The sequence below is a fragment of the Octodon degus genome, unplaced genomic scaffold (genome assembly GCF_000260255.1).
Source record: "Octodon degus isolate 3935 unplaced genomic scaffold, OctDeg1.0 scaffold00016, whole genome shotgun sequence".
NCBI lineage: Eukaryota > Metazoa > Chordata > Mammalia > Rodentia > Octodontidae > Octodon > Octodon degus.
This window is the reverse complement of record NW_004524592.1, coordinates 22,550,562-22,574,693: the sequence shown is the minus strand read 5'-3', so window position 1 is coordinate 22,574,693 and position 24,132 is coordinate 22,550,562. Positions and strand designations below refer to the sequence as shown.

General features: G+C 44.3%; 2 protein-coding genes across 3 annotated transcripts in view; one reads left to right on the top strand and one right to left on the bottom strand.

The window, feature by feature from the left end:
- Positions 1-5,782: 5,782 nt before the first annotated feature.
- Positions 5,783-14,393, bottom strand: LOC111815426 (piggyBac transposable element-derived protein 4-like). Of its 2 annotated transcripts, none has more exons than XM_023710074.1 (2): positions 14,319-14,393; positions 5,783-7,738 (listed from the first exon to the last, which is right to left on the bottom strand). In XM_023710074.1, exon 2 carries the CDS (start codon positions 7,716-7,718, stop codon positions 5,976-5,978), a length of 1,743 nt encoding a protein of 580 aa, XP_023565842.1. In that variant the 5' UTR covers positions 7,719-7,738; positions 14,319-14,393; the 3' UTR covers positions 5,783-5,975. The 2 variants fall into 2 exon arrangements, with proteins under 2 accessions (XP_023565842.1, XP_023565843.1); XM_023710075.1 differs by lacking the exon at positions 14,319-14,393 and adding an exon at positions 7,822-8,201.
- Positions 14,394-14,502: 109 nt separating this feature from the next.
- Hadh (hydroxyacyl-CoA dehydrogenase) overlaps positions 14,503-24,132 on the top strand; it is a 34,186-nt gene continuing 24,556 nt past the window's right edge. Inside the window, exon 1 of the mRNA XM_004626694.2 lies at positions 14,503-14,717. Coding sequence (XP_004626751.1) covers positions 14,586-14,717 — 132 coding nt within the window. The 5' untranslated portion in view covers positions 14,503-14,585. The remainder of the gene's footprint in view (positions 14,718-24,132) is intronic.

The following is a 24,132-nucleotide window of genomic DNA, read 5'->3' as shown; positions in this document are numbered from 1 at the left end:
AAAAAAAAAAAAAAAAAAAAAAAAAAAAAAAAAAAAAGAAAAGAAAAAGAAAAAAGAAAAGAAAGAAAAACAATAGGTGAGTTGGTATATGAGTTCTGTTGCATTATCTTTATTCTTGTAACTCTTCTGTAAGTTTGATTTATGAATCAAAATTCAAAAAAGTTTTTGCTGTGGTATCATACAGTTATGGGGAGTGTGCTTTTCAGAGATTGCCAACTGAGTTTGTGGTTGATTTATACTCCATGGTAAGATAAAGGGTGTGAATGCTATACCCACCCTAGTGAGGGTAGCCTACATAAAATATAAGGGACCAAAAAAGGCCTCTCTCCCTTTTCCTGTTGTTGCTTTTGCTTTGTGCTGCCATGAACCCTTGTCCCTCTGCCATGTGCCACCATGCCCTGGAGCCAGAAGATGATGGGCAGAAACCTCTGCAAACTGTGAGCTAACTGAGCCTTTCTTCCCTTATCCTGGGCATTGGGTATTGTGCCTCAAGAACCAGAGAAAAGTAACAAAGACTGCTCTTCAATGAGGTTGTGATGAGGACTGTCATGAAAGGATCCACTCTCATGTAGCCCCTTTCTCCCTTTCCAATTTTATCTGCATTGGTGGTAGAGTGGTGAGCACAGCAGCCTTCCTTTCCCATTTCATGTTTTTTTTTTTGAGACAGGGTCTCACTATATAGTCTGGGATAGCCTGAATTCAGTGATGCTCCTGCCTCATCTTCCCAAAGACTGGTATTACATGTGCCTCCTCACCTGCCAAGAATTTTCTAACCATCTTGAAGACTTTAGGGTCTCTTCTACAGGATGTAGGTTACAATGGTGGTTAAAAGAGAACTTTACACTCATTTAGACCAGAGCTCAAGTACTGCTCTGGAAGGAGGCCTCTTAGGCCTAGACAAGTTATTTTCTACTGTATGTCTCAGTTGCTTCATATGTAAAATAAGGATAAAAACACTGACATATCTTGTATGAGCAATGGGTGTACATACATGTGAACTATTTATCAGCCAAGTTGAGCATTTACTCAATCTTCCCTGTCAGTCCATGAACACTGCTGTAATGACCTAGTTCTATTATTTCACCTACCGGAGCTGGATCTTCTTGAAAACAAAGACCACAATCCAGTCACTTCTGATTTTTCTGGCACCCAGTGTCATGTCCAGAACATAAGAGATGAACAAGAAATGTTTTTACCTTCACAAGCAATGAAGCACTTGTTATTTCAGAATTAGTGGTTTTATTTTTAAAAGTGAAATGAGAGGTCGCTATTAACTTCCTGTCGCTATAAATGTCTGGCTCTGAAGCATGCTTGAGAATTATAGCTAAAACATATTTTAATTCTGAGTTAGCCTTTAATTTATTTTTAAGTGAACTAGCAACTGGAATCTTTACGAGGGATACTTGGAAGTCAGGATAGGTAACTCTGCTTTTTTGTGGCTAAAATTTAAGTACTTAAGGAAATTAGAAGAAACTAAAACGTGTAGACCAGTTGTGGCATATCTACAGCATGCGTGCTGCAGCAGGATGTTCTAATCAGTGGAAGCTCCAGAAAGCCCATCATTAGTGGTTTAGAGAATTGGGACCAGATTTGGAAATTTGGTCCTTCTCCTTTGGACAGAGCTTCTAAGCATTTAAGTTTACCCCAGGTGTCACTTAGGCAGCACATTTGCTTACATACTGATCATACTGAACATAACTCAGGCAGCTGTCATTTCAGTCGATTCTTGTATTGAATAAGTTTGATAAAGCTGTCTTATATTTTGTTATGAAAATTAAAGAAAAATGCATTTTATTTTAACTGGGGATTGAACTCAGGCCCTTGCGCTTGCCAGGGAAGCGCTTATTCCACTGAGCCATCTCCCCAGCCCCTAAAAAATGCAATTTTTGTTCCATGCTTTATCTAGGTGATTGGACTGGCAAGTGGTTGACCATAGGCATCAAGGCAAAGTCTTTTGAGAGGCACTTGACGAGGGCATATCATGCCCATGGGTTTTTTTTTTTAGAAGTATTTCTGCTGATGAATTAGTTTTATGAGTTTAACAGGAAAACATAAGGTATTAAATTTTTAATGTGTAATGAGTGTTTTTTTTTGTTTTTTTTTGTTTTTTTTTTTGCGGAACCGGGGATTGAACTCAGATCCTTGTGTTTGCCAGTCAAGCGCTTATCCTACTGAGCCATCTCCCCGGCCCCATGAGTGTTTATTGATAAGTTTACTGGTACAACTTAGATATACAAAATGATCACATTCGTAATAGGGAATTGGTACCTATATATGATGTGCCTTGACTCCTTTCTTTCCCCATCCACCTCCTCCCTTCAACCCTTCATTCTCTGATTTACAAAGCTTTGTTTCCATATTATCTTTTTTTCTCATTTTTTTATTTTCCTTTTTCCTCTTCCTAGTTACCTTTTCCTTTTGAAAAACTTCTTCCTATTTCACAATATCCATTATGAACCATGTTTCTTATATATGCTTATAGTTTCTCATACCAGAATGACAATGCAACATTTACACGTGTCTTGATTTATTTTACTTAAGAGTATGAGCTCAAGGTGCATTCATTTACCTAGAAATGTCTCAAATTTGTCCTGCTTTATGGCTGAATGAGTAGTTCTCCATTGTATAAAAAGCCACATCATTTTATCCATTCATTGGTTGATGGGCACTTGGGCTGTTTCCAAGACTTAGCTATTATAAACTGTGCTGCTATAAGCTTGAGTGTGCATATATTGCTGTTGTAAAATGCTATTCTTTTAGGAGGATACCAGTGCGGGGAGGAAAGCTGGATCAAATGGGACCTCTAGTTCTAGGTTTTTTATTTTTTATTTTTTTGAGGAATTCCCACAGTAATTTCCTTAGTGGCTGCCCCAGTCTACACTCTCACCAACAGTGGAGAAGGGTTTCTTTTCCCCCCACAGCCCACAGTATTTTTCATTGATTAATTTATTGATGATAGCCATTCTTTCTGGAATAAGATGGAATCTCAATGTGTCAATTTGCACCTCTTGAATGACCAGTGATATTGAATATTCTTGCATATATTTATTTGCTTTTTGTACTTCATCATGTGAAATGGGTATATTCATCTCAGATGCCCATTTGTGGAACTCACTGAGAAAAAAATTAAGGAAACACCATCTTTCACAATAGCACTGAAAAAATGAAATACTTAAGAATCAGTCTAACAAAGAAAGTAAAAGATCTCTCCATTGAAAACTATGTGAAAGATCTCTACATTGAAAAGGGAGCTTGAAGAGGAAAGATATCCCTTGCTCAAGAAAAGGAAGAACCACATAGTGAAAATGGCCAGACTCTGAAAATTGTTGTATACATTTAATGCAATCCCAATAAAATAGTATTAGCATATCAATATAATTGTAAAGAATTAGAAAAAACACTCCTAATATTCCTTTGGAACTAGAAGAGACCTAGAATAGCAAAAACAGTTTTGGCAACAAAGGTGAGGCAGGGGCATCACAATTACTACAGAGCTACTGTGATAATGACAGGATGGTACTGGGGAAAAAGCAGATCTGAAGCTCGATGGCATAGATTAGAAGATGCAGACACAACTCCAAACACACTCAACCACCTTACTCTTGGCAAAGGAACCAAACATGTTCACTAGAAGAAAGAGAGTTTCTTTAATAAATGGTGCTGGGAAAACTGGTTGTCAACATGCTGAAGACAAAATTAGATCCATGTGTCTAACCATTCTTTAAACTAAAATCAAAATAGATCAAAGATCTAAATATTAAACACTAAAGCCTCCTGCAAAAGAGAACAGGTAGAACTCTTGAGACATAGGTACAGGCAAAGACTTCATCCACAAACCCCACATGCATGGGAAATACTACAAAGAATCAACAACTGGGATCTCATCTTACCAAAAGCTTTTGCATACTGAAAGAAATGACCAACAGAGTGAAAATTCCACAGAATGGAAAGAATTTTAGCCAGCTGTTCCTCAGGCAAAGTACTAATATCTAGGACGTAAAGAATTGTAATGAGTGTTTTGAATACACGTCAACATTTTCACATCAACTGTTCACTTGCTTATAAGACGTAAAAATATCAGAAATAAATTTCAATGAAAATACAAACAAAAGTCTATCACAGAAAGGATACCTGCTTCAACTTGTCACACCCAAGGGAGTCTTCTATGCTCCATGCACACACCTTGCTTACACTGACAGCACATGTGCTTAACTTTCCTTTCCTGTATGGCAGCCTGTGCTTGTCACCTCATCTTCTCATTTGTCAGGAGCGTCTTACTGTATCATATTGATACAGGGAGAAAGACTGATCTTGGGTGAGTGATCTCCGAACGATACAGGGAACCTCCAAGTGACATAGGGAAAAATGGTCTCCCGACCTGACCTGGATGAGTTCATGTTCTCTAAAACTGAAGAATGAGAGTCACATGGAGAGAAAACATTCTCTCAGGCTTTCACGGGGAGCACATTGGCCAAGCAATGGCCGTGACTCATCCACATGGCTGACACTGACAAAGGATCTACAATCTGAGGTACAAGATCTCAGGATAAATCCTGAGGGGATTTCACTGACCTTATCAGACCCAAAAGCTACAACTCTTGTTGCATAGGTCCTGCTTTATCTTGGTTTTAACCATCCAGCAGAAGAGTATAAAAATGAAGTACAAGAAGTAAAGCCATGTTGTTATGTTGAGCTGTAGGGGAGTTAGGTCAACAATCTCTGACATTGCCAGTCAAGCGGAAGACCCAATAATATTATGGATTACTGGACTCTTTTAGAATATTTTTGCTGAGTTAACACACCTATAATATTCAAATGACGGAACTAAACAAAAAAGGGGATATATAAATGAATGTCCATTTTGTATCTGTATATTCAAAATTGTTAAGATATATAGTTCCATTCTCTTAATGAATAGAGGGATTTTTTCTAATAGTGTTTGTAAATAGGATTTCATGTCTGCATCTTGTACAGCAAATAACCACTAGGAAGGCAGTATGCAATGTGTTAATTATTGAAACTGTCCTACCAATTTGATTTGAAACTGTCTCATTGCTATTTGTCTGTCAATAAAATTATGGAAAAATAAATAAAGTGGAAAAAAACCCCTGAAGAATGAGTTTTAGGAACAAACGGAGGTTATTAGCAGAATATATTTATTGTGGGAAAGAAAGCTCCTGTCTGAGAGAGGGACAGGAGGGCCCCTGAGCGGGTGGTCTCTGGGAAATTGCCTCTTTCTTCCAGGGACTTTTATAGAGTAAAACCATGCAGGGTTAAGGTGGAGAATACGGGAACTTGCTGAGGTGGAGGTGGGGCAGGACAAAACTACGGTCAACCAATGGGATTACAAACACCATTGCTCAGGTAAAATTGATTAAGTTCAGGACCAAATGGGGAAGCAAGTCATATAGCAAGCAGGCATGGATGTAGAACAGGACTTTATCAGGTAGCCATCCAGTAGTAGTCAGATTAATGATTCTTCTGGCTCCCTCAGGGTGATGATTGGTCTCAGATGCCAATCTTTATGGAGGTTGGCATTTGTTTGATCTTTGGTCTTTAGGTCTGGTCCATGGTGGGAGCATCCGTTCCTCCCACAGTTGCAAGTTATCTAACTTGTCTTCCTTTGAGGGCCTGGCCCTGTCTGACTGCCTATAATATTTTTATCTAACTCAGCTGCCTGCAACAGTATAATATACACTTAGCAAGAAAATAAAAAAAATCAATAAAATATCAAATGTGTCACAGTCTTTAGAATACACATCAACATTTTCACATCAACTTACAAAACTTGAAAAATAACAGAAATAAATTCCTAGGTGAACTACAAGGAAAATACAAACAAATGTATACCACAGAAATGTTTGCTTCATCCAGCTGGAAACATGGGAGGTGTCAAAAATCTATCACAGTGTTTTTATGATTTGGTCAGTTAACAAAAGGTGTCTGGTTCCAAAAAAAAAATAGTCCTCCAACTGTCATAAGCCAAGACAGTCTTCACACACAAGAACTGCATGTTCCATGCACAAATATCCCTTACACTGATAGCACGTATGTTTTGTTTTCCTGTCCTTTTTTTTAGGGCACAGTTGGCATCTTTTTGGTTTTTTTACAGTCCTAGTGGGTCTCTGTGATGTGCCTGGCTGTTGCCCTGTCAGCTCCAAATCTGTTTTGTGAAGTTCCCTGGGCAGAAACATTTTGTCCCTCTTCCGTTGTAGTTGTTCCCTTATGAGTTCCAGTCCCAGTCCTCTAAGAAAATTTCTCCGTGATATTTTGCATTTGTTATTTTCTTTGTAAACTATGAAACTATTTATGCCAGACATGTTTAGGATTGAATAAAACACAATCATTGGCCAACGCTTTGTGTTTCGAGTGACATCATAGTTGCTGCATAATTCATCAACAGTATCTACACCACCTTTGGTTTTGTTGTAAAAAGTTTCCATCTCTGGCTTCATTTGTGTTGAGGTATCTCTATCAATACTGCCGTCATGGTGCAGCGTTGACATCAGCAGTACCACTTTGTTTTTCTTTGCCATATAGGAGGCCAGTGTTATGTCTTTCTGAAATCCAAAGATCGTACTGTACAATTCTCTGTTTCGAACTTGCAACATTTCATGGGGAATTTCCGCTTTGTTCTTGCGTATGGTTCCTACACTGGTCAAATGGTGTTCTCTTAACAGATGTAACATCAAAGGGTAACTGGTAAACCAACTGTTGAATGTCACATTCCGATTACTTTGGGAGATAGGAGCAACAAGTCTGTTTATAATATCATTTGGTTTATTGCTGCATGAATAAGGACCTGGTGGCTGAATTCCAGGATAAATTTCTAAATTGAAAGTATAATATGTTTTTGCATCTACAAGAGTATATATTTTTATGCCATATTTTGAAGGTTTATTTGGTAAACACTGCCTAAAGCTGCAGCGACCATGAAATGCTGCAAGCTGTTCCGCAATGGTCATGTATTCAGATGGTGTGTAAATTGCTTGGCAGTTTGACAGGAAGCTCTCAAAGAATGAGCGGATAGCAGCCAGATTATCAGTTCTTTTTCTTTCTTGTCGAGTGGTTTTATCATCAAATCTCAGGCAATTCTGAAGGAAACCAAATCTCCTCAGTGTCATTGTTATTCTACAAACCTCTAGCCCACACCCATCACTTCTCCATAAGTCTTTTACATTGCTTCGATTAGCATGAGAAAGGCCTGCTAGGTACAGCAGCCCAATGAATGCTTTGAGTTCAAATAGTGAAGTGTCGTAATAAACACATTTTTGAGTATGACTATTGGTACATATAGACCGTTTTAGTTGTATTTCAATATTTGTGTGTTTCACAACATCTTGTAGCATATCGTCTGTTATAATCAGTTTCCAACATTGAATGGCAGTGTTGGCATTCCGTCCAATTGGGTTCACCCCTGCCAACAACCTAGCATCTTCAGACCTAGTTCTGACATTAGATTGTTCGGGCCTGCGTGACCATTTTGTTGCGTTCTGACTAGTCAAATATGAACTCGCGCTGATGTTTTCATCATCTAAATCAAGGTCGTCATTCCCAGTGTCTGTATCAGTCAATTCTTGCTCCATCTCACTGGTGCAGGATCTCTGGCTCAAATGGTCAGTGTCAATGTCAATGTCATCATCCTCAGTGCTTGAGTCACCTGATGACTCACTTTCTACCTCCCCCAAAACTTGCAAGTCTGGATTTTCATGTGCCATTGTACTGAACTGGCCTAATTCTACAAGAAAAATCAAAAGAAGACATTTGAAAAACCCTAAATGCACAGAAATTTAACAAGGCATATTACAAGGGTAAACCCACCTGTTGTTACTTTGGAGCTCCTGAACACAACTTGCCGCTCATCTTCCAAGTGGGTGAATGCACAGATGGGTTCCTGTTTTCCCCGGGCACAGCTACAGTGAGCCACACCCAGCTACCATTACACTAAAGTATATATTTGTATCACAAAAGTATGGCATGCATGTACTTTAACACCCCCCCCCATGCCTCCTTAAAAGGATGTGAGTATACTGGGGACCAGCATATAAACTGTATCAAGGTAAGATGGTGAAGTATGGACAAGATGACAGGAAGCACATTAGGAATGAAGCAGGCTCTACATAGGAAATAAAAATTGACAGTTTCAGAAGATCCAGTCTATAGTTGGTTAGCTCCAAAGCAAACATGGCATGGCAGAAGGTCACCGCAGATAAAAGCTGCTCACGTCATGGTGGCCAGGAAGCAGAGGAGGAGCCACTGAAAACATACCTCCCACGTCACATTTCAGTGATTCCCCCCCCCCCCGTTACCTGGCCCCATCTCTTAATAGCACATTCAGCCATAACTTCATCCATGGGTTAATCCAACAAAGGATATAGCACCCCCTGGTCCAATAATCTTCCAAAGCCTCACCTTTGAATACATGAGACGTCGGGGAAGATTTCAGATCCAGACCATCACAGATATATTAATAGCTTTTGGGTAAAGCTGGGTACATTCTGGTCTGGCCACAGCTCATCTCTGTCTAGCTTAGCAAATAAAATCCCTTTCTCTTGCTGTGGGACAAGGAATCCTCCAGTCTTACTTCCTCCTAAGATACACATCTGTCTTCAAGTTCCTATTAAATTGAACTTCGTGCAATCCTGGATTTATCTGCCTTTCTTGTTGTTCTCTCAGCTCTTCCCACCGTTCATCAAAGTTTGTCCTCATACACAAGACTGGATTTATCAAAAGTAGGATAAAAAAATGAGGTATATTGTCATGGTTTGTCTCAGGATGTCCCCTAATGCCTCATGCAACCATGGGGTGGGCTTCTAGAGTTTGTGATTGATTCATGGTCCAATGCTGGGATTGTGGGTGTGAGTGTTGCACCCACCCTGGGGCAGGTAGCCTGCATACAATATAAGGGAGGGAAAGAGGCTTGCTCTCTCCTGCTCTTCCCTTTTTGCTCTTGTTGCTTTTGCTGTTTTCCACCCCATGAGCTGTTGCCCTCTGCCATATGCCATTCTGCCTTGGAGCCAGCTGAGTAGGGACTGAAACTTCCACAAATGTTTCCTTCCGTAATTTCGGAAGTAGGGTATTTGGTCTTAGCAACAAGAGAAAAGTAACTAAGTTATATATGGGACCATTTCTTAGCCTTTAAAAGATACCTTGCCATTTGCCACAACACAGATGTCCTTAGACAATTATGCTAAGTGAAATAAGACACAGGATGAAAAATGTTGCACAATTCGCTCATCTGCAGACTATTTTAGCATTACAAACATAAACAGATACAAAATGAAAGAGAAGTTACCAGGGTCAGGAGGGAGAAGAAGAATTAGAGAAATCTAAGTCAAATGACACAAAATATATAAAAGAAACAAGTTTAGAGAGCCAAAGTACAACATGAGGACTAAAGTTTAAAAAACTACTGGATCAGGAAATTTTGTTAAGAGTTCAGCTGCTTTTGTCACAAACAAGTAACTATGCTATGATAGATTAATCTTATTTGCTGGGATCATCAGTTTACTACCAGTGTGTATCCTACATCATGTTATAAATCTCATTATGTTATAAATCTGCATTAAGATTTATGGGAAGAGAGGCAGAAGCCTGAGAGGGGAGCACAGGAATTAAATGACCTCAATTGGGAATAGACATGGGGTTGCAGGAGGAGAGGGAAAGGCTTTTTTTTTTTTTTTTTTTTTTTTTAAATTTAGGACAGACTCTACAGGGCTTCACTACTAGACTGGACACGTAGTGATGCTCCTATGTTCAGCCCACCAAGCGCTGGGAATACAGGCTTTTGTCACCACACCCAGTCTCAATTACCCTCTCAGGGCACCCCGGGGGCAGGGCTGGCATGACACGGCTCCAGCCGCTGCGCTCCGCCTAAGCAGGCACTTTAATCCACTGAGCTATCAGGCAGGCACAGGAAAGCCATTTTTAAGGAGACTCGATGGCCACCTGGACAGCAAAGAGTAGAGAGGAAAAAGGAGAATGTTTTCTGGGTGGATTCATCACAAAATGCAGAGCCAAATGCAAGAAGAGCTGGGGGCAAGTTGTGGGGTGGGGAGGAAGGCACAAACGTCGCTGAGTTTCATCTGAAGTACCTATGGGGTTCCTAAGCACAGCTGACCCAAAGACAGGAATAAACAGATGCCTATTTTTGAGAAGCATGAATCTACAATGCTGGAAAACAGGGTAGAGTCCACACACAGCTCCTAGTCTGCAGACAGGAATGCTGGGATTGCAGACTTGCTGCTCTGGGGCTCAGCAGTAAAAATGTTCAAATAAAGGAATCTGCTTACCTTTTGTAATAATATTTACACAATCTCTGAAGCTCCAGATCCACAATAAGTAATATTAAGAAGGGACCACCCCACTTCCTCCCTCTAGCAGTAGGGTACTGCCTAAGGACTATGGCATTATGAAAGCCTTCATATCAGAACAGGTTCAAATCCAAGCCTGGTCATAATCAGTTAAGTGACAATTTGTAACTGGCTTTACTGCTTAGAACCTTTATATTTTCACCTTCAGATAAGGACAGCATGAGAGCCTTCAGATGTTAGCAAGAGCATAGCACAGTGGGCAAAACCTGAGCCTTGAAAACAGAGTTTGAATCCTGCAAGAGCCATTCATTAGCTGTGCAATGCTGGGAAAGCTTCTGAATCTCTCTGGGCCTAGTTTTCTTCTCTGATTTTATCACATAGCATCAGAGTGAAGATTTTATGAATTCACACAATGCACCTAGAAAAATAAGGGACTTTTCAAAGGGCTTCTACATGCAAAACTATTTAATATAAGCAATGTCTATAAAAAGTGCTGAAAAGGACTATTATTACCATTGTTATGGCTAGCAAATAGCTTTGGGAGTATAAAACTTTCTATATGGAAAGTGTAAGAAAACAAAGGGTACAATGTGTGTGAAAGGACATATGCTGCAGGGCATTTTCCCTTGGATGAATTTACTCTGGGACACCCTGGTGCTTCTTGCACTTCTAAGCACTTGGAGATTGTTGGCTGAGGTTGGAGGAACAGTCCATTTCCAGCCATGGCCCTCTGTGTGCAAGACCTGTGCTTGAGAAATGTGGAGCAACGTTTCACCTACTTAGCAGGAGAGTCCAGATAACCTCTGCCCGGGCTGGAGAACACCGTAGGCCCAGGACTCAGAACTCAGACAGCACCCACTGCACCGTACTTTCTTCATTTTAAGTGTGTTTTCCTCACCTTGCCCCCAGGAGTCCTGTTTTAGTTTCTAGACTTTAAATGAAACTTGTGACCCAGGAGTGCCATCGTGTTCCGTAACCGAAAGGTGTCCAGTAGAAAAGTGGATCGAGCAGCTGGCACTGCAACAGCTGCTAATGTATGAATATCCAAGCCATGATGAAGGTTTTCTTCTATTTATTTATTTATTTATTTATTTATTTATTTATTTCCAGAACTGGGGATTGAACTCAGGCCCTTGCACTTGCCAGGGAAGCGCTTATTCCACTGAGCCATCTCCCTGGCCCCAATGATGAAGGTTTTCTTAATGCTCACGAGGAAAATATTGTAAAATTGTGCAGTATTGCTAGAAATTTTGTCTCATAGATTTTCTAAGCCATTCTGAGAACCTCTTCAGCAGGCTATCTAAACACTTGGCTGTACCATCTTTAAACTACAAATATGCCTTAATTTTGCAAATCATATTGTGTTGTTGAACCTCAGGGGCTACATCAACCACCAGGAATTCTGCTTGTATTTCCTGGGCTTTGCTGAATAGACACAGCTTCTGGCTTTCTAATTCATGAAGTTTATAAATTGGTTCACATGACAGGAGAGGTGGCATGAACTTTTCACTGGTTCCTAAGAAAGATACCACCAATTTGGAGGAGGAAAATTCCAACTTGCTCAGTGAATCTCAGCCTGTTACTGCTCGTGGTTGCTAGCAGGTCCTGTCTATGCATCAAGGTGCCTGTCACTAAAGACTGAGGGCTCACACGGCTCCCACCTACTGCTGCTCCGTTGGGAGCAGACAGCTTGCACTTCTCCTGTGTCACTGCTCTCGGAGCCCACTGCATGTGTGGCCCAGCAATGCTTCTGTGATACTTACTTCAAAGTCTACAATTCTCTGTTCATGGGATAAACATAAAGGCAGTCATTCCTTGCTCTAATCTGTGTCAGCCCTCTCCTTTACTAAAGCAACTGCTCCCTCTGAATTGCTCCTGTGACAAGTCATGCTTCCTAGTACTTCACTTTCTACAGAGAGAAATGAAGCACAACCCCAAGACTAAGGTGGAAGTGCAAGTTCGGACCACTGAAATGCTTACTGGGCTCTCAAGTGCCTGAAGCTACACTTAGAAAAGAGACTCATGGTCCTAGCAAAAGAAGAATGATGCTATTGTAACTGTCACATGACCAGGACTGGGCAGCATGAGGGGAGGGAGTGGCCTTCCTGGTGCAGAAAGCTGTAAACAGCACGGAGCTCTCAGTGCAAACTGCTTGGAAAGTACATTGACATTAGTGTCATCCTTCGTGCTTCTTGTACTTGTCTGCAGAGGTCATAGAGCATTTGCAGAGGTCGTAAAGTGTACCAGTGAGCACCCTAGAGTTTCCACTATACTTCTTTCTTTATGTCACACCTTTACACACTATAGAAGACCTCAGATTAGAGAGCCGGTAAAACAGACTAAAGATGTCTCCTTCAAATTCCTATGTTGCAACCTAATGCATGTATCTCTGTGGGGGTGCCTTTGAGAGGTAGTTAGCTCAGCTTGCAGGGCAGATCCCTGGGAATGAGCCTAGGGCCCTCACACAAGACACCTTGTGATGTTCACTTGGTCCATGAGAAGGAAGCTTTGTGAGCCAGGGAGTAGGCCCTCCCCAGACACTAATCCTACTAAGCTCTTGACTTTGAAATTCCCTGACTGCACAACTATTTTAGCATGTGTAAGTAATAAGTTTTAACAGTGTATAAGACACCCAATTTATGGCATTTTGCTATACCAGCTCAATGGACTAAAACAGTATATTTTTCCTAAGGAAACGAAATCACCAAAAAAAGAGAAGACTCAGGTACCATGTACACTACACACAAATTTTACTTGAAAAATAAGTTGTAATGACAGTGTAGTTACAGTATGGATAGCCTTGCATTGATGCAACTTGAAAATAACTGAAACCTAAGCGCTTACCTTTCTAATTCACATTTTAGCTTCACCTCTCTGCACACTTTATCCCTCCCCCTTTTCCTGTTGAAATATGTTGTTTCTGCTTTGCATTTGCTGTTTCTTCCGATTAACTTTTTTTCTTCATAAGTTTACTCACTTTTCAAGTTTATTTGATTTGTGTAATCTTCCTTTTCTTCCCTTAGGTTTTCAGTGTGCTACAATCTAACAGTTAATGAACTCTCATTATCTGGAGGTCAAGCTGTCTTTTCAGCCCATAGCGATCCCCCAAGGCACACAAGGGGCTCAACAACCCGCTACTCATATGTGTGCAGAATTAGAGTGAAGACGAGATCAAAGCTACAGAATGGTGAACACAGGATTCACCATGCTAGTAAGTCCTTCTGAAGGGAGCAGGTGACAAGTTTGGATGGTGGGTGTGTGGTCCCTTTTACATGTTTTAAAGCAGGTAAATGGTAAGAATTCTGCAGACCTAAGCTACAATAACTAGAAAGCACTCAGGTGAGATTAGCACCAGCTGGTACCAACTATTCCTTTGCTAGGCAAGTCACTCCTCTGCCTTTTTGTGTGTGTGTGTGTGTGTGTGTGTGTGTGTTATTTTTTAAATGAATTTAGGATAGAGTCTACAGGGTCTCACTACATAGATCAGACTCATAGTGATTCTCCTGTATTCTGCCTCCCAAATGCTGGGATTATAGGGGCGAGCGTGCCCTGGGGGCAGGGTCAGCACTGCATACTGGGAAGAACCGCAGCCCGCTGTGCTCTGCCTAAGCAGGTGCTTTAGTCTGCTGAGCTATCTGGCCGGCACTTACTTTATTTATTTTGTTTATTTTTTTTAATTTTTTGCTGGGACCAGAGATCTAACTCAGGTCCTTGAGCTTGCCAGGCAAACACTTATTCTGCTGAGCTATCTCCCCGACCCCGTATATATTTTTTAATAATCCGATGGTTTTTATTATGCTAACGGTTTTGCAACCATCACCATCATCTAGTATCAACATATTTTCATCATCCCCCAAGGAAACCCATATTCAGCACCATTCTTCTGCTTTCTAATGTTATCACTGATCAGCGACTCTCCAGAGGTTGCTTTCTGACCTCTGTTCTGCGGGGATAAGGCTTACAGGGATAATTCGGGTCAGCGCTCCCGCTCCCTTCCCGGCTCACCTGTACAGGGACCCCTGGCTTACTGGCTGTTGGCCTTGGCCTTTACGCCCGCGTCCTTCCGTCGCGGCCGACGTGGTCCGCGGTACGCGCTGACGTTTGAACGCCGCAGCCTGCCCGTAGCCTGGACCAATGGCTGGGCACGCTGCGAGGCCCCGCCTACCACGAAGCCGCGCGCGCCGGGACGCGCCAGTGGGCGGGGCGTCGGCGTGCAGAGGTCGCTCGGCGGTGGTTCCTACGCTGTGCTGTGTCCCTTTCCGCCGCCGAGCCATGGCTTTTGTCACCCGGCAGTTCGTGCGCTCCTTATCCTCCTCCGCCACCGCCTCGGCCTCGGCGAAGAAGATCATTGTCAAGCACGTGACAGTCATCGGCGGCGGGCTGATGGGCGCCGGCATCGCGCAGGTGAGCGGCGGCGGCGGCGTCCCCGGTGCTGCCTCGGCGCGCGCTCTGGAGCCGCGCAGCCCGCGAACTTCGCGCTTGGAATCCAGGTGTGGACGGCTTGCTCGCTGTCCAGCGCGAACAGGAATGGGCTCCCCGTGAGCGCGGCTGCAGCCCGTGTTCACCTTTTTCCTGCTTGAAACAGTTCTTTTATCAGAGCAGTTTCTCACCGTCCCCTGCACTTGCCCGTGTGCCTTGGGAGTTGTCGGGGCACCGGAGGATAACTTAGCCCAGCACTTGTCCAACTTTGTGCAAAGTGTCACCCGAGCTCGCGCAGGCCTGGCGCCCCGCCCGCGCTGTGCGAGGGGACGGCGACCTTCGGTCCCGTTTGTGGGCGCGGAGCTTGGCGCTGGGACAGCGGGAGGGTCCGATCTGCGCCTGAGAACTCTGCCCCGTGCCAGCTGGGATGTGGTTCAGGGTTGGTTGTGCAATTTATGATCTGTGTGCTCTAATACTTGTAATCAGTGTCTTTTTCTCTGTCTCTGCCGCCCCGCGACGTTACAGTCCTGCTCGCACTGGAGAACCCTGATTTTCATTTCCTCGCCGATTGTATTCCTAGCCTTTCGGGCGTTTGCCGCTGGAGTTGTCGCGGGTAGGGGTTATGGACATCGACTTTTTCCTAGGGAGGGAATCTTGGTGTGCAGTGGCTGTGGACGTCAAAGAGTTTGAGTTTTGAGTTTTCATCGACTTTTTGCCAGTCTACACTTGCATGCTTTTTTTTTAGGGCGGGGGGAGCAATTTACTAACTTGGGGTGACATTGAATTTACCATCTCGCATTTCTTCTGAGATCGTATTTTTGATCAAACCTTGTCCATTTTATTGTGTGGATGGCCTGGCTGCTGATGGTACAGTGTCCTCCCTAATAAATACGGGGCTAGGAGGAGTAATTGCCATCAACCTAAAAGTTGGCACATTGTATTGAAGAGAAAGTTTCCTTGTAGTACTCTTGTATCTCTCTGCTGTGCCTGAACATCCCAAGGCTGTGAAGGTAAGATTTGTTGTGGAAAGAAATACAACAGTGTATTTATCTTAAGAGCTTAAACGTCTCAGCAAGATATTAGGGCCTTATGCCTTCAGTAACCCTACAGGATAAGGTCTGAAAACTGTCCTGGTTGGCGTTCTTGAAGAATGTAATGGAAAGCAGCTAGAACCTTAGTAGAACCACACAGTGTTTTTGTATAAAACTCAAGTTGCTTTGTTCCTGGAATGCTGTGTCCCCAAATTTGGCTTTTGGGGCCAGATTGGCCCCAAAGCATGCTGGGTTGCATGAAGAGGCATAGAGATGGTGCCTAAAATTATGAATATAGTATTGGCTCTTTTACCAAAGAAGGAGATGTGAGTGACATTGATGGGGAACATAGACTCTGGGGTTAAAGCCTAGAGGTTTGTGAAATTTAAGGGAAAAAGAATGTTATGATTTTCCTAGATTGGAAGCAGTTGTCATTGCAAAAGGTAATAAAGACTAAACACTCACATAGAGGAAAGGCATAATGAATAGTAATTCTGTCCTTAAAGAAACATGGTTTAGAGAACCTCAGACATTTTAGTTGAAAACTGTAATACTGGGCTTTCTTGCAAGACAGCCCTGCAGTGTTTTCAGTGGTGGAGAACACTTGTTTTTTCACTCTACCCAGTAACAAGCAGCCCAGGTGGTCTTGGCTCCTGTCTGCCCTTTGGCTTGCCACTTTTGGCACAGGGTGGTAAGTCAGCCGCTTTTGACACAGGATGGTAAGACTCTTGCCTGTTGAGCACCACGGACTAATCTACCGATATGTGTTGAGAAGGACTTGAGTTCGGTGCAGGGGGTGAGTGGTCTGCGTGTTGGCTCTGTCCTGTGCTGGCTGTGGTAACAGGAACCATTTAACTGCTGCACGTTAGGTTCCTTGTCTCTGAAGGCCTCTTTCTGGTGCTGCCCTGGTAGGACTGTGCAGAGACTGCATGAATTAGCCCAGTGTCTGGGTCACTTGCAGGAAGAGCTCACAGAAGGTCAGCTGCCTGACTTTCTGATGATTATTGTCATTGCCCATATCCTGTCCTGCTGGCCTTTTCACGCTGTCCCCTTTGGCTCTTTGTAGGCTCCCTAGACCCAGATGGGGTGTGGCGGTCATAGCCCTGTTCTGTCTTGCGTGATCATGGATGTAGTGCCAGCTGGCACCAAATTGTGTCCGGCCTCTGTGAAAAGAGGGAGGGCACCTTCCCTCTGCTGCCTGCTTCTTTGTCCCACCTTTGGAACACTCCAAAGGGACAATGCAAACTAGACTCCCAGTTCCACTGATGCTTCACATTGAGCGGTGGTCTCCTGAGCTCTTTAGGAAGTAGTTCCAATTGTAGAAGGTGGCTGTTAAGTGTACAATTTTAGTTTTTAAAATCTGTCACTTTAAAAAATGTATTCAAGTTAGTGCTGAGCAAGATTTTAAACAATGTCCATCTTGTAGGCACTGATGCTCTTTTCAAGCAATTAAGCAATTTTAGATAAATGAAGCCTGTGCTTAATTCTATTTGAGTAGAGTACAGGCCATTATAACCATGTGTATTTGCAAAGAACATCTACTTTGCCTATCCTTTCTTTTGTTTATTTAAAATTTTAGAAATCCCTGAGGCTGCAGGTAAATGTTTGAGTTAACTTGGTCCCTGGGTTTGCCCTGTATGTACTTCTCATTTGCTTTTGATTGCCAATTTATCTTCAGCAGGATAAACAGGCCACCAGAGGGGCTCGTAAAATGAAATGAACCTTAAGTGAGGACAGATTGGTCTTTGCTTTGTGAAGGAGGAAGAAAGGAAACTCCTAGCTCTGCATTTTTTTTCTCTTTGCAGTACTGGGGATTGAACTGAGGACCCTGCGCTTGCCAGGCAAGTGTTTATTCTACTGAGCTATCTCTAGGCCCTTTGCATTTCTTCTGTTGCTATAACAAGTCTTTCCTAAGCTCCATTAGTTGGTTGCTTTGTTTTCATTTGAGAAGTCCAGGAAGCTAATAGCTGTCATTAAAGTTCAGGGGAGGAGGCACTGACTGTAGGAGCAGTGTTTCAGAGATTTTCTGGGACAGCCTTTTTATCTTTTTCAATTTATTTTTATGAGTCCATGTTTACAGTACATAATGTTCACATTGGTCATGGGGAGGGGGTGCATCGTGTTCATAACTCATCTTTCTGCCCCCCGCCTTCCCTCCTTCCTTCCCTCCACCCTTGGTCCCTTTCCCAATGCAAAGGATCTGTCTCCTTTTTAACACATTACACTTCCTTGGGGGAAGTCAAAGGTTTGCAACTTGAAAATTAGGATGACTTCATCTGATCCTAATTTTTTCCCTGTCATCCTTTTAAAAAGCCGAAAGTAAGCCCTATTAAAACCAACTGGGGTTTGGGGAGCATCATAAGCTCTAGGTGGGATTTCCCCCATCTTTGTGTACGCTGATACTGAGCAAGCACACAGGTGGACAGCAAGCTTTTCCCACTTCATGGAATTCTTCCATCCACCCAGAACTGCTTTGTACCTTTTAGTTTTACTCATTTCTGGTGCACAGTAAGTTATAACCCTGTTGAAGTTTGCTTGAAAAACTGCAGAGACCTAGAAGCTTCAGGGTCAGAAGAAGCTGGCATAGTTAGCCAGCTCTGTGCCTACCTGCTGTGCTTTATGGAGGGGGTGTTTCGATTCCCACCATTAGCTTCGTCCTCAGAGGAGGGGCTGTGCCTGTTGTGAAGATCCTTCCTAATTTCCTGAGCAGCTGCTTAATTCCTCGTGGGTCCTCCTCCACCAGCAGGTTAGACGTTGGCTTTGGGATGGTTCTGGAGAAACATCCGTGGTGTACACAGGAAGTGGGTCGTGCTGGCAGCCAAGAAACCGCTGTCATGGCGTATATGCGAACATTCCTCACAGATGAAATGGTACATTGCTCAGAGTTGGGTTTTTCTCTGCCATGTGCTAGACCCAGTTTTTTCTGTCCCCTCTCTCTGGGTGGAGTTTCTAGTTTCCTCACCCCCTCTGTCCTCCCTCATCTGCCCAGCTTTGCTGGAGCCACGGAACGCAATGCAGTGCTGTTGCCTCTCCTGGGTCACCACAACGTGCCCAAGTGTTAATGGTTCCATCGTGTCTGGTGAAGGGTGTTCTATGCTAGAAGTTCCCAGCTGTGAGGAGTTGCCTGCCATTCTACACCCTGGCCTCCCTGGCCTGGCTGTGTGAGCCTTGGGGCAGCCACTTGACCCCACTCCCTCTCTTTGGGGCTGGTGACTGTCACCTCAGGAAGGAGAGTTGAGGTTCACATATTTAGATAGTATCTGTGTTCAGTGGTAATTCTCAGTAACTTTCAGCTGCTTTTGTATACATGTTTCAGATAAAACCCCGTGGTTTATGTAAATTCTCAGCTTTGAAGATGAAATATGGCAAGTTCATCCAGTTTGACACATTTTAAAAACAGTTCTGTGGACTGTTGAGAAAGATGGTAATCTTAGTAACTTTTTCTGGTTAGTTTCATGACTTGCTCCTTGGAAAACATTCAGGAAAGAGCCTGGCACTTCAGCTCCCTGCAGACATTTGTTCTGTTCACAGCTCTCTGATGGCTCTCATGTGACCTGTGCATAATTGCTCATTGTAATCACTCTGACCCTTGACCAGGGAACAGAGCTGGGGCTGGAACACTGGGCTACACCCGTGTTCTGGTGGCCAGAGACCCATAGTTGTACCAGCCTCTGTCCTAGCAGCCTTGTGTGATCTGTGTGGCGTCTGTGGCGAGGACCCTCCTAGTGTCACAGATGCCAGCTTGCCCTCCCTGAGCCCCAGCTCAGAGTCAGAGTCCCCTGCTGCTGTGTCCCTCTGGATCTGTGCCGTCATCTCCTCACTGTAACCTGAGTCCTTGCCTTCCCTTTGCTCCTGCCAGCTTGCTCCAGAGTGCCTTCTTCAGTGACTGCTCTTGTGCTTCAGACACACACTGGGAGGCAGGGTCGTCGTTCTTGGCCCCTCCACCCTGGTACGCTCTGTCCCTTTGCTGCGTGCTCCCAGACCAGGTGTGTGACCTGGGTTGTTGTGGGAGCCTCTGCATTGGCCTTTCAGCAGAAACTTGAGGAAGAACCCCACTGGCATAATAAACATTGACCTGTAATCGTGCCAGGAGCGGATAGATTGGGACTCTCTTCTGTCCCAGGTGACTTGCTTGTTACTCTTTTGTGTGTGTGTGTGTGTGTGTGTGTATTTTAGGACAGGGTCTACAGTGTCTATAGGGTCTCACTGTGTAGATCAGACTTGTAGTGATCTGCCTGTTTACGGCCTCCCAAGATCTGGAATTCCTGGCATGTGCCACCATGCCCAGTCGCAATCTCTGTCTCATTTTGCCCCGGGGGTGGGGCCAGTAGGTCCTGGGATCAAACAACCCCAGCTGCTGGGTCTGCCCAAGCAGATGCTTTGATCCGCTGAGCTTTTTGGCCTGCCCTTTGCTTGTTACTTGTTATTCTTCATGTGTCCAGAATCCATGGGGCTGTGGGAGAGCAGTTACCTCCTCTATTACCAAACCTGGGTGCTTGTTGAATTAAAAAACAAAATTACATACTTACCAGGCTTATAGCCAACACTAGGGATACATTTTCCTGGGGTTTTAGAAATCACTTTTGACATTTAAAAATCTGAGTCCAACAAGGGAGGCTGCCACCTTAACTGTTTGGAGATTACCTCCTCCTCGGGGCAGTGCCCATGAAAAACCTCAACAGAGGACCGTTCTCCGATGGTGATGGCAGAGCTGGTGGAAAGCTGGCTAGTCCACGGCATTGTGCAAGGTGAAATAATCTTAAACCAGAACTGCCAGCTCTGACAGAACTAAGTGATTAGGAACTATTGTCCTCTGTGATCAAGCTAAGAGGCCTGGAAAGGGCAGGCCTTGCTGGACAGCATCTTCATACTCGGTCAGCGCAGGAGCTTGGATTCCGCTGAGTTGGCCTGGAGCAAGCCTGAACCGGGGCTGGTGTCTGCCCTTCTTGGGGTTCTCCAGAGCTTGTGGACAGGTGGAGCTCTGAAGCAGACCTTCCACCTGGTGTAGCTGGGATTCTTTGTGGGGAAAACGGGAGGGAGCCCAGTGCTTGGACTGCTGACTGCTTCAGCACAGCTGTCTCGCCTCTGGTGGTTGCCTGCAGAATGATGTCATCTGTGTGCCTCTGCCTGGCCACCACCTGTGCCTGCCACCTGTGCCTCGGGATTTGGACGAGTGTGCTGCTCACTTGGCCTATTTTTACAGCTCTGAAGCAACCTTGTCTAAAAATATTTTCCCTGGCTGATCCTGCTGTGCACCAGGCCAGAGAGAGCCATGGGGTTGATGACACAGCCTTCAAATAGACTTTTTCCATGCAGGCTGCTTGCCCTCAAGGGCTTAGCATGCACAGTTCCCATGTTGTAAGCGAGAGTTCTGAGTGAGCCAATTTAAACCATGGCAACTCGCGTTGCAGGGCCAGGAAGTGTCCTCTTCATTTGTAAAAAGAACAGGCATCTAAAGGAGGAGGATAAAAGCCTTTCTTCTTTGATGGTTAGTCCTGCACTCCCACAGCTTCTTCCCAGAAAGCAGTCACAGGCTGGTGTCAGTGGAGCAGCCAGAAGTATGCATGCTCTTGGTTTCCTTGAAGCCAGGAACTGTGAGTTTCTTGTCTGACTACCAGCCCTTGGTAATGTGGTTCCTCTTGAGTTTTCAGGAGTGGCCTCAGCTACCCCGCTAGAAAGGTCCTCATTCCTCATGGGGCCTTACCGGCAGGTGTATCTGCGCAGCCTGCAGCTAGGCAGGGCTCTGGGCTCTGCACATAAGAGCTGCAGCAGGCTTGGAGTCTGCAGCGGAGGCCAGCAGGGGATGGGAGCCTCGTGCTGTGAATGGGGTGTGTGGACCAACGACACCAGCCTGGCCCAGAGCGTTACCAGGTGGGCCTTGTGGAGATGATGGTGGTGGCTCTGCCGAGGTGGCGATCCTGGCCCCACGTGCTGTGCAGAGCCTGAAGGCTGCACGCTGGTCCTGGAGGCCACAGAAAGGCTTGAGGCACAACAGACAGAAGCACCTCGGCAGAAGCGCTTCAGGTGGAAAGCACTCCCGTGTCTGATTGCACCGGGTGATGACAGTGTATGGCCCGGCATCTGAGTAGTGATTTTCCATTTAGGGATGAGTTCATGAGCAGGCAAGACTGGGGAAGTTCCTGCAGCTCTAGGCATGGTCCATTTCTGCATGGTAAAGATTTGCCCTTTCTTAATTAGTAGAAGTTTGTTGTCCATTATCACTTCTATCTTGGGAAGTTGGTGCATACACATATCACATCTAGATCATTTTAACTCTACCCTTTCTGAAGTTTTTCTGCTTTAGTTTGTTTCTTACCTTAGTGAAAACAAGATTAGGATTAAGTTAGACAATTTTCTTTTTAAAAAAATTTTTTTTTATTATTTTATTTCTGTGTGTGTATGTGTGTGTGTGTGTGTGTGTGGCCAGCTCAGCCCACCAGGGGGTGGGGCTGGCTGGCATGTGGTGCTGGGGGATTGAACCGCGGTCCCCGTGCTTTGCTAAGCTTGTTCTAAGTAGGTGCTTTAGACCACTGAGACATCTCACCAGCCCAAGTTAGACAATTTTCTGTTGTCCATTATTTGTTTTCTGAATTGTGAAAGCTGGGCTTAGTGGTGCACCCCTGTATTCCCAGCACTCTGGAGGTTGAAGGCAGAGCTCTTTGAATTTAAGGCCAGCCTGGGCTATGTAAGCCAGGGTAGCCTAGCTGAGAGAGTGAGACTCTGTCTCAAAAATTAAAAAAAGAAAAAAAGTGCTGAAGTACGTGTAGCTGGAAATTTTCCCTCAGCACCAGTTTTCAGGGAATAGTTCTGGGCGCGGATACATACCTTCATGTTGCTCTGCCCCTATTACCACCGCCTGTCCATTTTCAGAGCTGTGCATCTGTGGAGCGGAAACTCCCTGTCACAGTCACTCTGCAATCCACCACTCCTCCTCCCCCTGCAAGCACCACTGTGCCGCTTTCTGCCCCTGCAAATCTGGCTGTTGTAGATAATTCACAGAGGTGAAATCATCTTGGATTTGTCACTGCGACTGCGCAATTCAGGTCGCGTTCCTTGAATCGTCAGGGTTCATCGTATTGTACACGCGCCACAGTAGCTTTCATCTTCAAGCTGAGTAGCACTCTTGTGTGTGCACTCCATAGTTGGCTTGTGCATGCATCCCATCAGGGAACTCTGGAGCTGTGTCCACTGTTTGGTTGTTTTTCATGTGTAATGCCTCTACACCATAGATAATCCAGTACCTGGTCTAGTCCCTGCTTTCAGCTCTGTAGCTTGTATACCCCGAAGTGGAATGGCTGGATTGCATGGTAATTCTGTTTTCCTTCAGTGTTTGAAGGATGCCCATAGTTCCTATAATGGGGCACAATTTTACACTCCTTAGGCAGTACATAAGTGGTCGTGTTTCCCTTCACATTGCTGCCACAGCTTTCTTGTTTTGTTTTATATAATAACCACTCTCACAGCGTGAGATCAGGGATTCTTCCACTCAGCTCCCTATTCTGTGAATCTCCTTAGTGGTCCCTGGCCTGCCCCCCTCTTTTCTGACCTTTGTTTTCACACATGGGTCTTTTCCCTGCTTTCCTGTGGAGAAGGATTTCATGGCTAATAAAGGCTGAAGGCAACTACCATATGATCCAGAAAAACGAATGGTGGTGATTATCTGTAACTAATAACCCTGACCCACTCCTGCTGGCCTCTGACCTTTGGTAGCAGGAAGCTGTGAGGTGGAAGGGAAGCCTGTGGTGGAGACACAGCACGCGCGTCTGGCCATGTGATCTGAACACAGCCGGCAGACGCGGGCTTTCCCTGCCTCCAGCCTTGCCCACAGCCCCTCTCATCAAAGGCACAGACACACTGAGGTGCTGACGTGAATTAGACACACATCCTTGAAGGACTGTTGAGTGCTCAGGCAGCACACAGCCCTTGCCCTCTGACTCCCCTCTGCTCGCATTCCAGCCACCAGTGCCAGAAAACCATAATCTACAGCAACAGAAGCTTCTGGAGCATGTTTCTTTTTTTCCCACATTCAACTCAAATGCTTCCTGTTAGCTCCTTTTATTTAAACTATTCTTTCCAAAATAATTTTTTTCTTAATCCTAAAATAACTTGAAGTTTACATAAAGCTTATTACAAAAGGTTTCTATCACCAAAACCAGGAATGATCTGATGAAATGTATTTGTAAAATCATTTATAAGTTGCAGCTTCAGAAGGATAGCAGTGGTACTATGTGACGTGAGTGTGAAGTGTTTGGCACTGGGGTGTGGAAGTCAGCTGTGGTCGATGCTCTAGAGGGAGAAATAACTCCGCCACCTGCCTACCACCTCTGGATGCAGTTTCAGCAGGTAGTTGATGTCCCCTTAAGGTAACT

What these genes read in the sequence shown, in the direction of transcription:
- LOC111815426 (XM_023710074.1), bottom strand. Translation starts at nt 7,718, where the DNA reads ATGGCACATGAAAATCCAGACTTGCAAGTTTTGGGGGAGGTAGAAAGT.